Below are 16,451 nucleotides of genomic sequence, written 5' to 3'. Positions count from 1 at the left end.
AAGATATCAATTTAATACTCCTAAAGCTTTCTGGGTAGATGAAGCACTTCACTGCCATACTGGTTAAAGTGATTTAGCATTGATTGGCCTCTATAACTCTGAGATACAATAAAAGAGATGATATTGGTTTCTTTAAACAGTATTCCAATAGGATCTGACTGCAGCATCCAAAGTCTTTACCAAATTGATTGAGGTGGCCTACTGTGAAGACCTTCGTCCATCCGGGTTTTATTGGTTTCTGTGGAACTCAAATTGCCTGTGACAATAGGAAGGCAGGCAGGCAGGCAGGCAAAGTTTCGATGAAATAAATAGTCAAAAAGCTTTCATAGAGGAAAAAAAAGGTAAAAGAAAAAAATGTATAGGATGTCATAGAAACAGCTTGGCTTTTTAAAAGATATGAAAAGGTGCCACTAAGAGAATCTTCCTGGGTTAACAAAGCAATTTTGCTAAAGTCACAATTAAGAACAATCAATGGAAAAAAATAGATGCTTCAAACAAATTTGATTAAATATGTAATCAACATATATGTTTTTTTAAATCTTTAATTAACAACTAGTGGTTGATAGAAAATAAATACTTTAGTGCATAAGTTAATGTTAGTAGTGTAAATTTATGATATTCATTTTTCAGTAAATATTGCACACATACATCTCCAAAATTGGCTCTATTTTGATTATTGTCCGAGTTGAAAGTCTTAAAAAAAATTTATATGTCTAATTCACGTAATTTTTTACATCCACTTTAGTTGAAGTTGTAGCTGCAAGTGAAAACCCTGGATTATCAAAGAACATTAAACTTAATTATCAGTGGTTAATTTTTAAGGCACTGTCCATATAATCTCTGCCAGATAATTACACAAAATAATCCACTACTAAGTCTACTACTTGCTGATTTCAGATGTCTCCTCTTGAGGCTTGCATTCAAAATATAATAGCTTTTGTCATGGATTATATTCCTTATTGCCTAAAGAGAGTTGACAACCGGCTTTACTGTCCGCTAAGGTCTCTTTTAAAGTCCATCAGTCATCTGATTCAGAGATCTCCACGTAATGCATAACAGCTTTACCTTACTAAGATTCATCAGGTAACTGAGGATACAGAGTACGGTAAGCTATAGCAAAGACATTAACTTGAAGCTGGGGTTAAAAAGGATTAGTTGAGCTAAGTTGTTTTTTATTACATAATATGTTAAGTTCATGGTCAGTAATGGTGTGATTCTCAGACAAAGTCCAGAGATATCGCTGACTTGGTCTTAAAACTGACTGATTTAGATCACAGTTCCTTGCTGCAGAAAACATCAAAAACACCACCCACTAGAAGTTTGATCATCATAACTCTCTCATTCTGTGTTATCTTTAGACTGTGCTGACCAAAGTTATTCTGGTACAACTTCACAAAGTAAAACTTCAGTGTTCAAAGTATTGGCTTTAAATAAAAGCACAGAAATTAATTTTTTACCAAATGGTGAATTATAGTCATCAGTCACCCTCGACATCAACTGTCAGCATGTGCTTGCTTTTTCTATATACATATACAGTAAATAAAGTTATTTTCTTTTTTTGACAAGTTTTTTGACAACTGGAAATGCTCACTGGCTTTTATGCCATTTGAGGTGAAGTAAAAAAATTAAACTGTCAAGTTGGGGTAGACTTCTCAACTACTTCCTCAGTTTATTGGTGTTATTACAACTTGCAAATTACCACTTATAAGGCACCACAAATGCAGCATAAACTGCAGCCCAGACGTAGTGACCGCAACGTTGTTGATTCACATCTCTGGAGTGCGACTGTTGGTACTTTGAGAAAGGTCCGTAACCGTGGACTGAAATACAGTAGCAGTGATTTTTTTTGCAATACCTTAGACAGATACCTACTGTAGCAACTGTTTTAGCTTATACCATCAACTTCACACCACTTCGCTTCTCAAGTTTCTGAAGTCAAACTTAACTTCATACTACCCTGGAAAAACACTAGTTTCCACAGCAAAGGTAATTTCAGAACCCAGAGTCATTGATTTTATTGTGATCATTATGTTCATTGTGATAAAAACACAGTGTGACAGATGGGATTAAGCCTCAGACAAGAAGCAGTTCTCTCACTCTCACTCATTTTCTGTAGCCTGTGCCTATCTCAGGCGTCATCGGGCATCAAGGCAGGATACACTCTGGACGGAGTGCCAACCCATCACAGGGCACACACACACACACTCTCATTCACTCACACACACACTACGGACAATTTTCCAGAGATGCCAATCAACCTACCATGCATGTCTTTGGACCGGGGGAGGAAACCGGAGTACCGGGAACGTGCTACCCACTAAGCCACCGTGCCCCCCAAGAAGCAGTTCTTTAAATAAAATAAAGTTTGAGTCCATGATTTTAAATAATACAGAGTCCAAGACTAAACAGATGCCAGATCTTTGCTCTTGAATAAGTATGATGCTATGGTCTGGGCAGTCTTTGGGAGAAAATGCACTCTACAGGAAGAATAGGCACAAGAGTGAATAATAGGAGAAGCAGAGGACCATTAGTGACTGTATGCATTTCCCATTAGACTCTGACATAACACTGAGTACAAGGAAGAGAAAGAGGTGAGGTATGTATGGAGCAAGGTGACAATATACACTGCTTTTCTGCCTCATAAACAAAGCTTCATGTTATTGAATTAAATGGAGATTAACTGAGACGAAAACCAGCATCATCTAAAAACACCCACGAAAAAAGAAGAATTGATTCACAATGGATGCCCGAAGACACCTGAGATAGGCATAGGCTCCCCGTGACCAGAGAAGTTCGGATAAGCGGTAGAAAATGAGTGAGTGAGAGTGAGTGATTCGCAATGATCAGATCAAGCATTCTGATTGAAAGAAGACCGATTTTCTTATAATTAACAACCAGAATAATGTGCTTGAAGATTTGTGAATTTAAAGATCTGTTCTATAATTACCCTAATATTAAAACTGCTGTGCAAGTTGGAGATCGTAAAATATGAATGAGATTAAATTATCTTTTGTTAATGGTCTGAGAGAACTTTTTAAACGCTGTTGATTTCTTTTCTATCCAAATGATCTGACAAGTTTATATCAGTGAGATTTGATTGGAATGCACTGCCTACTCTGCAAAACCTACAAAAAATAGTTTAATAGTTTGGAATTGCTTTTGATTAAAACTTTTTTATTGTATTGTCGTTTAATAAGATTACCCCTTCAATATGGGTTGTTATACATTATGCTTGTCTTGTACCTCAAAAATAAACAGATGTTGTAGAACAGAAGTTTAATTTATCTTGACTGGGCCAAAAAAAGTGGTGGCACTCAACTACTTTTAGTAACAAAATAAATTACTTAGTTTGTTCAGGCAATGAGGCAATGCAACATCTTATTAGGTTTGGGCTCTTCATTCTAGATCTAATTACACGCTCTTGTACCCTCAGACTGCGTTCACTTCTGGATGGCCTTTTTGACTTCAGCTGTAGATAAGGAACAGGCAAAAGTTTATAATTCTGCTCTACAAATTCTCTCCAGTCTGATTGTCCGTTGAACCTAGATGCATCCACTGAGATAGTTGGACATTGAGATGATGGACAAAAACATGATCTTAATCACCTTATTAAGTATTACATAAAACACACTGTTTCTATTGACCTAAATGTGTGACCTAAAAAAAGTATTACATTACAATGTGACTTTTTTCTCAGTATTGTTCAATCGTAGCTGTTTAAAATATGGTTTATCAAAAGACCCCCACCACCACCACCACCACCACTACCACAAAAAACTGTACTGTATTGTGTTACACACTATTTTTATAATGCATTATAAAATGCATGATAACATTTTATATATAATGTTTCCCACACGTTCATTAACAATTATTTAACAAATCTATTATATAATAATGCATTAAACTATTTACTATTTATTAGTGAGTTCATAGTTTCTTATAGATATGATATTCAGAGAACTTAATAAAGCAAGAGGTGATGATTCATGAATTCTCTTTATCTATCATTGTAGAAAAGACATTATTTACATTGACATTATTTCCGATCCAGTGTCACCCAAATGAGGATGAGTTCCCTTCTGAGCCTGGTTCCTCTAAAGGTTTTTCCTCATATCTCAGGGAGTTTCCCCATGCCTCCTTCGCCTCAGGCTTGCTCAATAGTCATAGATGCTTGAGATATATAGTAATTTAATTTTAAACATTCTGAATTTTATTCAGTGTGTGTGCCCTGCGACAGGTTGGCACTCCATCCAGGGTGTATCCTGCCTTGATGCCCGATGACGCCTGAGATAGGCACAGGGTCCCCGTGACCCGAGAATAGTTTGGATAAGCGGTAGAAAATGAATGAACAAATAAATGAATTTTATTCTCTTTCTTACTTCTGTAATGCTGCTTTGAGACAATGTTAATGGTTGAAAGCACTATACAAATAAACTGAATTGAAATTTATCTAAGAATTTCTGTAATGACTACCCCTATATGAGAGCTTTTTTTATATATCTTTTCTAGCTGCCCTTTATATTGTATATATAAAAGCACTTCTAAACAAAGGCACATGTCTGAAAACTGCAGCCACTACACCAGCCTGAAACAAAGGAGACTTAACAGTGTTGTTTTTTCAGATGGTACAGCATATCGTGATTGCTTTACAGCTGTTGATTCCCCATGATATATCTTTGCTAGGTAAAGTGTACACAGCATAATAAGTTATCTGTGTCAGAATAAGTCCTAACTCAAACAGTTTGTGTTTATTAGTATCACTAATGGTGTGTACTGTTCTTAGTCCAGGAAGAAATACGAAAGAAAAAAACAACAGTAAGATAAAAATCCATGAACTATAAATTCAGTTCCAGAGCTGGATATTGTCTCTTCATGACACATTCTGTCACTGGACTTGACATTCTGTCATGGAATCATGATGTCTTGTTGTGACATGGGCAATACAAACACGGAGTGTATTAAGCTGTACAACAAAGATGAAAGAAGCACCATCACCTCTGTTACTTATCTTTCCCACCTTGGAATCAATAGTGAGTAGTGCTGAGGCATGAAGAGTCACATTTCATGTCATAGCACAAACACATTACCTATTGTCAGGTTTCTATTACTTTTTGAAAAATGAATCGAAGCAACAGAATTCTCAGGTACAAATACTACTACTCAAAGCACAAAGAGAAAAAGAAATCATATTCCAGGATAAGAGCACTCAAGAGAGTAGAAGTCTGATCTGATTATCCAGACCTCTCAAATAATTCTATGCTTCATACAGAGTAGTAAATTACAGCTCTTGACCACGGTTTTCACAAATCACAGCTCAGGTTCAGTAGGATACCTCAAGTTCTGGCAGCTCTACTTCTTTTCATCCTTCTCATCTTGGAATATACGGTTTATAGTTTCAGTCTTCAAAAAATGACTTGATTAGATAAAGACTTCTTGTCTCATAAAACCAAAAAAAAAAGAAGATACACGAGAGATCTGCAACAGTCATGTTCACTGCCTCCTGACTAACAATGAATATCTGTCACTGTTCGACTCTGATATATTGGACATATATTGTGTAAACACAAACCAACACTGATATTCCTATCTTCACTGTTCTGGTTTCTCAACTTTATACAGTAGTTTCTCTCAGTTTTTGTGTTTTGCCTATTCCTGGGTACTCAGTTTGTTTTCTCACCTCACCTACAGTATGCTAGTTTCTGACCGCTTAACATTTGAATTTGTCTACCTGCTTTTAATTAAAATCTGCTCAACTGAAAATGCATCCATTTCAGCCTCCATTGATATGACAATCACAATTTGAACACAGTCTTCATTCTCTTTTAAGAAATGTAGCATATTGTATTTGATTCCTTGAGAAAGAGTCAGTCGATATGAGTTGCTCTCTTCTGTCTTCACATTGCATTTAAAGGTTTATTTTTTGAACGGAGACTGCATGTAATAAGCTATATAGCAGTTTGATGCTGCGCTTTATTTTTCTGTTTTTCTGTTTCCACATACATGTTCCTGACACCAAAAGAGCCTTATGTCAACTGTGCACACTAATTAACCTGAATAGAAGCTGATATGTGTGGTGCGCACATGAGGTGTTATACCATCATGAAGCATGTTTTAAAAATATTACTAGTATATTTTTAAAGTCAATAGAAAGACTGCTATCCTACTGAGCCTACAGATCTGCTGGGCCACTATAAATAAAAACTAATAGCCCAAAGATGTAATCTTCTTGTCCCAGCGACCCAGGCTAGAAATCTGCCCACCCACTGTAATAAACATTAACCATTACAGCACTGAGCTCTCAACCAAAAACAAAATTTCATGAATGTGTTTATATCATCCATGCACTTTATAACATGATTTAACTGGCTTACATTCAATTCAAAATCTTCTGACATTTGAAGCATGTTACAAACAGAACCCTACATTTTTGACTAAACCTCTAAATTAAAGCACACCTTTCCACAGGGGCGGTTCTAGGACTTTAGGGGGTTTTAGCCCTCAGTGAGAATTTAAAACAAGAAGAGTTTTATATTATATATTATATGACTACATAGTAAGCCAAAAGTTATGGTATTATTAAATGGCAAAAGTGGACACCAAAATTTTATGCATGATGTAAGGATCCCAGTCTTGAATCAAATCAGTTCATGTATGTGTGCATTCTCTACAAACAGTGTGTCCAATGAATGCAGTCATTAATAAAAAAATATTCACAAGACAAAAACCAAATCAATAAATGTTATTTTTATTTAGTATTGAATGGATTGTTTGCATTAATATTTTGTTTGTGCTACAACTCTGGTAATAAGAATAGTGAAATTTCACTGCTTTTGGTTGCCGTCTTTGCGTCTTTCCGCCGATTAACATTATAGATAAACGCCTCCAGCTCTGACTGCATGTGCACGCTGCGCGTACCTGAGCTTCTCCGTTCAAAAAAAGCAGACAGCTGATGACTTACTTTTGAAAGACTACAACGCACGCGCATTAAAGCAAAGTTAAAAAATCGCTTTCGGATCTAACTGATAAATAATTTTCTTTCCCATCGACGACATGTCATGCATTTTAACATAAATTTTACTGTTTATTTATGAAAGTAAAAATTATACTTTTAGTTTTAGGGTGGCTGAGATCACAGACAGGGGGCTGGAGCCACCCTAAAAAAGGCCTAGAACCCCCCTGCCTTTCCATATGCTTAGATCTTCCAAAAGTCATCTAGTTGTCATGCTCAAAGTCAACTCAAAAATTCGAAGTCTCTGCAACACCTCTATCACAGCCTTACTCTTTCCACTGGCTGGTGTTGTATAGTGCCTTTAATAATATCCCATTCTGTGTACTTTGTGTGTCCTAAATTTTGATTTAATATTGTCTGAAATTGCAGTGTTTTTACAGTCCCCTTTGGTCTGATGATGTGGACCTATTTAAAAGGGCAATTACTGAAAGGAATCCTTGCATCAACGATAAATAGATTATAAAAAAGAACTGGTGACCAAAAAAATAATTAATGTATAATTAAACTGATTTCTAACAGATTCAGTGGTATCAAATATGATGGTCAAATATAGACTTAAACTTTAATCAAAATCATAAAGCCTGAAAGCCTGAGGATTAAACATTTATTGGTATTTGTTTATATGCCTATTAGGTTTACCTGTATAAGTGTTGATCTTATATAACATTAAAAAAATAGACAGTCAAATAAAAACAAAAAAATAAATAAAACCGAAACTTTGTGATTTACAAACCTGGTGCATTTCATAAACACAGCAGGTGTGGATCCAAGCAATTGGCCCAGAACAGCATGAAAAAGATGATCTCAGTCTGAGGAAGATTGTGACGCAGAGGCAGAATGTGATGAATCCATATGCAGATTTATTGAACACAGTAGAGAACAGCAGGCAAAAAACACAGTGATAAAACAGGAAAAAAGTCCAAAACCCGTAAATTTGTCAAGCAAGGCAAACAAATCCAAAAAGCACAATAGCAAACATATAAATCCACAAAACAAGGCAGAGGTCAAAAACACAAAGTAAGTCCAGTAAAACACGTCTCAGTCTCACAGGTAAACCAAACAATACTTCGCAACATGATATGGGGTGTGTGCGTCTTATATAGTGGTAACCCACAAGTCCTAGTACTCGGGTGAGGTCGTTACAAAGATGATCCCAGATTGGTTTTAAGTGAGCCCTCTAGCATATTTTAATTAACCCAATGTACTGGTTGTGTTTGTAGGGGTTGTGGATGACATTTAAAGATGTGAAATGCTAAACTGAACTACAAGGCACAAATAGGTATGTGCTTCCAAAAGCATGTTTGTGAGTTGCATTTAGACTCAGCAGACAAACTAGAAGAAATCACTGTTAATGATGGTCAAGAGATATATAAGAAGGAGTGTGGATCTCTGATTACTTACTCTGCACTCTGTCAAACCATGCTGTATTCAGTACATCACTACATTGAGTCACGGAAGAGCTGCCCTTTAGTACACTCTTGACAGTACATTCACGGGCCACTGATAATGCAAGCCAGTAAGGCAGTATGAAACACTGAACCAGAAAATGCATCCACGCATATGTCCCCAAGTCAAGTGTTAATCTTGAATAAACAGACTGACATGTGTCTGGAGACATGTGTCTGTAATATCAGCATCACTAGTTTTACTAGGCCAAGTCCAACAAAAGCAAGACAAAAATTCACACTGAGCAATGGTCACTGTCACAAGTATTCAACACATCCCCACATAACTTCAGGAGACAAAACCCTGACCCACAGCAGCTAATAATTACTTAAATGGAGCTAGATGGAGCTGTACATAATAGCATGTGATGATGATTGCTGTAGAAAGTACTGGCTAGACGAAGGCTAGAAAATGAGATGTGTATAATTCTTCTGCTGCAGTGAATAATTCAGTGACACCAGTGACATTTTCTATCAAGCTGAGCCACTAAGAACACAAAAATCACGTGTGATATACAGGTGCAAATATGTCCCTTGATATAAAAGTCAACGTACAGTAGATTTAATGCACATCAACACCAAACATAAGATAAATATTTAGTTTAACTTCACATTAGTCACAGGATTTACTTGAGGAGCATGATGGAGGGAGAAGAAGTCTTTGAGTCATTTTGCACATAACTCACCAAGGAAAAATAATCATGTCTCACCAGCATATATCCCCAAACACTCAGACACATGAACAGACAAAACAAAAAAAACACAAATGCATGTAACATAATAGGGTTTTCTTAAAATAACTATAAAGTATCCACCCACCCATCCATTTTCTGTACCACTTGTCCTACACACGATCACAGGGAGCCTGGAGCCTATTCCAGGGGACTCGAGGCACAAAGGCAAGGTCACACTGGCTGTGGTGTCCACCCATCGCAGAGCACAATCATATACAGATTCCCAGACTACAGACAATTTATAGTTGGCAATCATCCTAAAATTCATATCTTTGGACTGGGGAGGATGGCAGAGTATCTGCAGATAAACCCCAAAACACAGAGAAAGATGCAATCTCTACACACACAGGACGGAAACTGAACACGAACATCCATCACATATTGGAGTACAATGTTTAGTACAATCTCTGCATTTTATTTCATTACAGGGATAATATGCTTTCTCACCACAATCAAATCTCACTAGGTTTGATTCAAATAGACAAAACACAGTAGGCATATCTTAAAAGGTATCCTTGTGTTAAAGGTAGACAAATTGCCAAATTAATATTTAATAGTTTCTTGACAAATAACGCAATATGCTTAATCATGGAGCTGATGGCTTGTAGGACTGATTTATTACTTCAGGAGATTGTCTACTCAGGCAGGGTTAGGAAGAATACAGTTTCTTCTTGGATTAAGAACCCTATTCGTATTCCTATGATAACGTCTGTCATGTCTTCATTACCGGCCTGTACACTCTACAGTCATCAGCATCCTCCAGAGCCTGTTTAGGTGTTCTGTGATTATGAGTCTGAAAGGCAAATTAAGTGTAACCAGAGATGAAAGCTGAAGAGGTGTTTTGTGTATGTACTGTATGTGTGTGTGCATTGAATCAGGGCATATATTATAAATGATCTGAATAGCTATTGAATCCAGTGTCGAGAAGAATGCTTTATATCCCTGACCAATGACCTGCTGTACATAATGAGTTACTATTTTGGAGACTTCATGGACACTAATGTGACAGAAACCTGCTGCTGCTTCGGTTTATTGTGTAAAGGTTTATTACGGGGATCCGTAAAGAAGGGGGTCTAAGTGTGGCAATGAAAGAGATTATGCAAATGTAACACTTCATCTATTTCTGAAATGGATGAGAAATGCTAAACGATGCAGAGCAGTGCAGTGCTCTGTAACAGCATGTTCATGACAACTTCAAGATTTGATACCGTGTGTTAAAAATATTCTGCAGTTTTGGTAGAATATAGCTGAAATTACATGTTTTGAAACTCGAAATCCTTACACATGCACAAATGTTCCTAAATGACAAGCAAGTAGAGGGTCTTATCAGACACTTATGTGGTAGAACCCCCATTTGCCCACTAGAATGGCCTCAATTCTCCATGGCATGGATTTTATAAAATGGAAACATTAGTTTGAGATTCTACAAATGTCCGATTCTGCCACATGCCAAAGGTACACTACTGATTTCAAATCTGTTGACTGGGGAGGCTACTTCAGGCTAATACATGTTTAGTTTTTATTATATAGAGAATTTTCATGCTGAAGCTCACCAGATGGGTAAAATGTGTCCATAAAGTAATGCATATGGTCAGCAATACTCCTCAGGCTGTCGCATACTTAACAACAACACATTTACCAAGACATTTACCAACACATTTAACCACCGCTTATTGGATTTGTTTTGGCTTGTTTTTCACACCATTCTGCATTAAATATAGAGATTATTGTACATTAAACTCACAGGAGAACAACAGTTTCTGTTAAACAGCCAATCTGACAACAACAACCATGCCACCCTAATAGTCACTGAGATCTTTTTTCCCCCAGTCAAATTAAGTACAATTTTAACATTAAACGGAGCTCTTGGCCTGAATCAGCATGATTTTACTGCTGCTACATTATTGGCTAATTGGATAATTGCATTAATGCTGGTTTACAGATGTTCATAGTGGTGGCTTTCTGAATGCAATGTTCTGAAGTAAAAGTGACTAAGTCCACCTTTAAAAACTGCAGACTTGTGATAACCTTTTTTCAAGATAAACACACAGATAACTTTAGTAAAATGCCCAAAAGTTCAGATACCAATTAAATTGCTTAATCTGTTGTAAAATGAATGTAACCACTACCCTGAAAGTCTAAAACTCTAGGTTTCATTAAATAATAAATCACAAAAAATTACTCAGACTAAACTACAGTATGTACATTTGTATTTTGTATTTTTGTACATATGTACTTTTGATCTGTTTAACATGTGTAAGAAATAGACATTGGTTGCTATGACTGAAGTTTGGCAGCAAGAAACAACCAATGACCTAAACATGTGAATGCAATTCCAAAACTACCTAAAAATATGATGGCAATTAACGTTTCTGTGATGAAGAACAATTGGATGTACAGTGACACGGTACAGTAACAATTTGTTTTCTACAAACATAATTAGTTACAAAACACAAAACCATGAATAACTAATTATTAGATTTTTGTGTAAGCTTCAGAATTGTGTAATCACAAATGGAACCACTGACCTGAAATTCACATCCGTGGCGTTCAACACCTAGAACCCGAGGCAGAGGTAACAGCAGAGGTACCCGCCATATCTTTCAATCGCGTTCGGCTAATGTCAGACATGCGCACTGAACACTCTCTCCGCCGCATATTGAGAAGACACACCCCTTTCTGCTAATTGGCTACATGTTTGTTTTGTTAGTTGGCCCGACTCAGTTTTCTGAAGCATTTTTGAAACATTGTGCACCCCACCTTAAAATCAGGAGCTGAAGGCTGCATCATACCATCATCATATTCTTAAAACAGCATACATGCATATCAGTGCCTGACCTCACTAATGCTTTTGTGGCTGAATGGGCAAATCCCCACAGCCATGCTAGTTGAAAGCTTTTCCTGCAGGTTAGAGGCTGTTATAGTTTTAGGCTGTTATTACATAGTTGCACTCATAGGAACAGCATTACCAACTTTGCCAGGAAAGAAATAATGCATCAGATAGACATCAAATGTAATGCATTAAATACAGCCTATTGCTAAATATAGGACTGACATAATTTTGCATCATGCACTATAATGTTTTTAGCTTTTAAATTTTTAAAGGTAAGGTAACCCTTAATACATTCAAAATGTATATTTTTAATAGATATTAAATATTATAGCTCTACTAAATATGTAATGTCATTCTCATAGACAGCTTATATTCTGTGCCTTGAGTCTTTGTTTATGTTTTGTGAGCTCATGATGCTTTGCCCGCCCGATCTTTAGTCCGTTCCCGCCTCTGCACACCTGTTCCCCATATTTCATTAATTACCTCCCCTATTTGTACCTGAGTCCTTGATGTAGCTGGGTTTCTTTTGTTACTGTGTTTTTGTTCCCTGTTTTATGTCCCTGGTTTCTGTACCTTGTTTTATATTTTATTGCCTAGTTTTCTCCTAGTGTTTTGTGTGTGTCTGTCTTGTTATTTTTAATTAAACCCCTGTCTTTTTTTCTATCCCTGCATTTGGGTATGGATTTTGTCCCTGTCGAAGGCACACATTTTCTGAACACAAAAGAGAAGGCGGCATGCATATTACATAAATCTGGGGTAATGAAATGTTATAAAAGTGTGTTGGAATGGATTTGAAATTCCTTCACAGGCTTTAGAGATCTTACAGCTGTGTGGTTAATTGTGTGGAACAACTATAATCAGAAAAAGAATCTGCCCCAACCAAACTCCGATCTCAGCCTTATCATCAAAATTAAGTTAAAATGAGCCTATATTAAAAATAACATCTTAATCCCTTTTTTACAACACTGCAGTGTGGATGGATAAAAGTGCTAATTTGTGTGGGTGTGCTACTCATATCTGATGGATTAATGCTACTTCCTCCCTCAAATTTCATACATAGAGCCAGGAGGGCAAATGGATTTTCTTTCCTATATGCATAATTGTATTTTTCCGTGGTAAGGCCGACATTTACATATTACTTGGCAGTGTTTGTGCTCTCAATATAAAGGCTGTCCCATTCATAAAGCAGGAATAAGGAAAATAAGTCTTTATACTTGACAACTTTGAAGGAATCTCATACATCTTTTCCAGAGAACCCAGTCTTACAATTCTGTCCATCATATCATATCAGACATTACACTAAGCTTCATCTGATCATAAAAATGCACTATTTAGCTTTTAATATTCAAACACCTACATTAAGCTAAAATATCTTATCTACAAAAAAATAATAAAAGAAATATGTAGATATTTACAAGCTGGTTTTCTTTTTTTTAAAAAAACTCTATGTAGAACCCTTTTTGGTCCCCATCCAAAGAAAGCTTTAGGAAACATATTTTCTACAACTGTAGCTTCCATTATAGTAAAAAGCTCTCATAGTTTATTGAAAGACAACTGCTTTAATCTAAACTATTTAAAGTTACTTGATGACAGACATTTCTCAATTAAATGCGTCTGCTGTAAAAATATATTCACAGAAAAGCCTGATAGTCAGTAGTGACGACGACATTATGGCTCGGTTTGTTATAAATGGAAGAAAAACTGACAGACATTTGGCTTTCTGCTGTGGTGGTGTGCTGTTTTGGACATGAATTAACCAGCTGAGAGAGTATCGCTTTAAGGAAGAAGCTGCCATGCTTAATAACACCACTCTGAAAAAAAGGAGAGCTGAAGTGTTCACCAGCTTGTGTCCTCTGTGTTATCTTAATGCCTATTATGAAGACTGATACTTAACACTGCATTCAACTAAAACTTCCATTACAAAAAAAATCAACTCACTGAGCTGGGATATTTCAGGATTTAGAAAATTGGCTCTCCCTCAGATGCTGTGAATATCACTTAGAAAATGCAAATTTGCTGCTTTCCTCCAATTAATGTAATCTCAATCATTATGTTTGAAAAACAATTTTGCCCAAAAGTATAGTATTTTGTTAGACTCCTTAGTCTTTAAAGCACATTAGATGAAATTGACAATGATCAAGTGGTTACTGAAGATACATGAATTAATTGCCTATCTGTAGTAAACAAAAATTCCATAACTCCATAAAAACATCAGTCAGTTAGTCAGGCCTTCCCTACTCAAGTGCCTAGAACATCTTTGTATGCTGTATCATTATATTTTCTATTCAAGACAAGTCAAGTCAAGTAGCTTTTATTGTCATTTCAACCATATACTGTATAGCTGTTGTAGTATACAGTGAAATGAGAAAGTTTCTCCAGGATCCTGGTCGTACGTAAAACAAAGACAGAGCTAAGGACTTAGTAACTAGTCCTAGATACATAAAGGGCAACTGTGCAACCTGGTGCAAACAGTGCAGGACAAGACAAACAAGACAGTGCAGGACAAAAGACAGTGCGGGACAAAAAATACAAGACAATACACAAAAGACAATAAACAAAAACAGCACCGACCAGTGTAAATACTGTATGTTCAATCAATATTGCATGTGCAGAAATACTGGAATAAACACAGTATTATAGCAGCAGTTACATGCTACATGTTATAGCAGGTATTATAAAGTATTGTGCCAAACAGAAATCACCTGAAATGTGAGACAGCATGTGCAAAGAGCAAAATCAGCCTGCAAAGAGTTTGATGGATGGATATTAGAAGAGTGTGTATTTGGTGTAGGTCTGTGCAGTCCATACAGCTGATGTGTGTGTGTGTGTTGTGCTCAGTACAGTTCAGTTATTAAGGAGTCCGATGGCTTGTGGAAAGAGGAAGATACTTTCCAAAACATGTTCCAGCATCAAATATGTGCAAAGCAAGCTCCTGAAAACATAATTCAATAAGGGTGGAGTGGCTTTAAGTGGCCTGCACAGGGCCCTGACCTCAACCCTACTGAACCCCTTTGGGATGAACTGGAATACTAACTGCACCCAGGCCTAATACCACGCCAGTGCCTGACCTCAGTAATGCTTAAGTGGCTGAATAAGCACAAATCCAAACAGCCATGCTCAAAAATCTTATAGAAAGTTTTCCAAAAGTGGGGAGATTATTATAAGAGCAAAGGGATGACCAAATATGAAACTGTATGTTTATAACAATTACATAAGAGTGTGATTTTTCGGGTGCCCACAAACTTTTGGCCATATAATGTATCTGAAAGTGGATCTGCATGTGTTTTATATTTTTATACTTTGTGTAAGGAGTAATGAAGGACATGCAATTAAGTATGCGACTTTATATACAGAACTGGACAACAAGAATTCTCCTAAACTGATCCATCATCCTTGAGAGTTTAGCTCCAAATCAGGACAATGTGACAGACCGATGACGTGGATCAGATGTGTTTGAGATGGAGATAAAACTTGGTTTAGCCTAAACTTCAGAAATAGACACCTTACAGCCTGAGCACGTGGAAAGGTTCACATTTCCTGATGCATAATCAGCAGTGAGGGGGAAAAAGCATTAACACACGGCATGATAGAAAAGACTTTGTTTGCATTAAACACAAATGCACAGTCCTTTAAAACCCACAAACACGAGCGTCAGTGGAGAAAAACACTCTTACGCACGCGCTCCAAAGCAGCACACATGCAGGGTCCAACCGGCCACTGAGATTCCCGCAACGCAAACTGAGCATGTTGCGGTGACGGTTCAAATCCCCGCGTCTTACCTTCGTCGTGTGTTTTCTGCAGGCAAAAAGTCAAATTCCTCCTCCAGCTTGGCATGGCCAGCGGTTCGGCAGCGCGCTAAATAACAACAACGGGGATAGAGAGACAGTAAATGTCGATAGTCGGTGAAAAGTAGAATCCTCTCAGAGATCAAACCAAACAGAAGGCAAGAGTGGTTTCTGTTGGCATGAGAAAGTGGGGAGAAAAAATCCGCGCGCCGTTACGTTTACTATTCGCGCGCGCACACGAAGGTGACTCACCAGGTTTAATGTCACCGCGCGCTTGGGAAAGTGTGTAAACCTGCGTGCACCCAGTAGGTACGAGAGGCCACACAGCTGGATATGAATGTCAAATGATTCCTATTTGATAAATAGTGCACTACAAAGAGGGGAAATTCTGTCAACTTTGGTGCACTTCGTAGGGAGGAGGGAGCCATTTGGGACGCATCCCATTACGCATCGCTCTTTTCCTGTGATTAGCCACTGCAACGTGTGACATGTTCTTCTTTTTACATTTATGATAAAACCCTTATCCGAAGGGATATACAATTTGTTTCAATTTATACAACTAAGCAATTGAGAGTCAATGGCCTTGATCAGGGGCCCATGCAATGGCAGCATGGTGAATCGGGGATTCGAACTCATGACCTT

The 16,451-nt window shown here is 37.2% G+C and overlaps 1 protein-coding gene across 2 annotated transcripts in view; it reads right to left on the bottom strand.

The window, feature by feature from the left end:
• Positions 1-16,083, bottom strand: part of grip2b (glutamate receptor interacting protein 2b) — a 173,141-nt gene extending 157,058 nt beyond the window's left edge. For both annotated transcript variants that reach the window (XM_047810651.1, XM_047810652.1), the window contains exon 1: positions 15,804-16,083. In XM_047810651.1, coding sequence (XP_047666607.1) covers positions 15,804-15,858 — 55 coding nt within the window. In that variant the 5' untranslated portion in view covers positions 15,859-16,083. The remainder of the gene's footprint in view (positions 1-15,803) is intronic.
• Between the last annotated feature and the right edge of the window lie 368 nt (positions 16,084-16,451).

Source organism: Tachysurus fulvidraco, chromosome 2 (assembly GCF_022655615.1).
Source record: "Tachysurus fulvidraco isolate hzauxx_2018 chromosome 2, HZAU_PFXX_2.0, whole genome shotgun sequence".
In the NCBI taxonomy this organism is placed as follows: Eukaryota; Metazoa; Chordata; class Actinopteri; order Siluriformes; family Bagridae; genus Tachysurus; species Tachysurus fulvidraco.
Note: the sequence above shows the minus strand (reverse complement) of the source record. Positions and strands in the feature narration are given on the sequence as shown.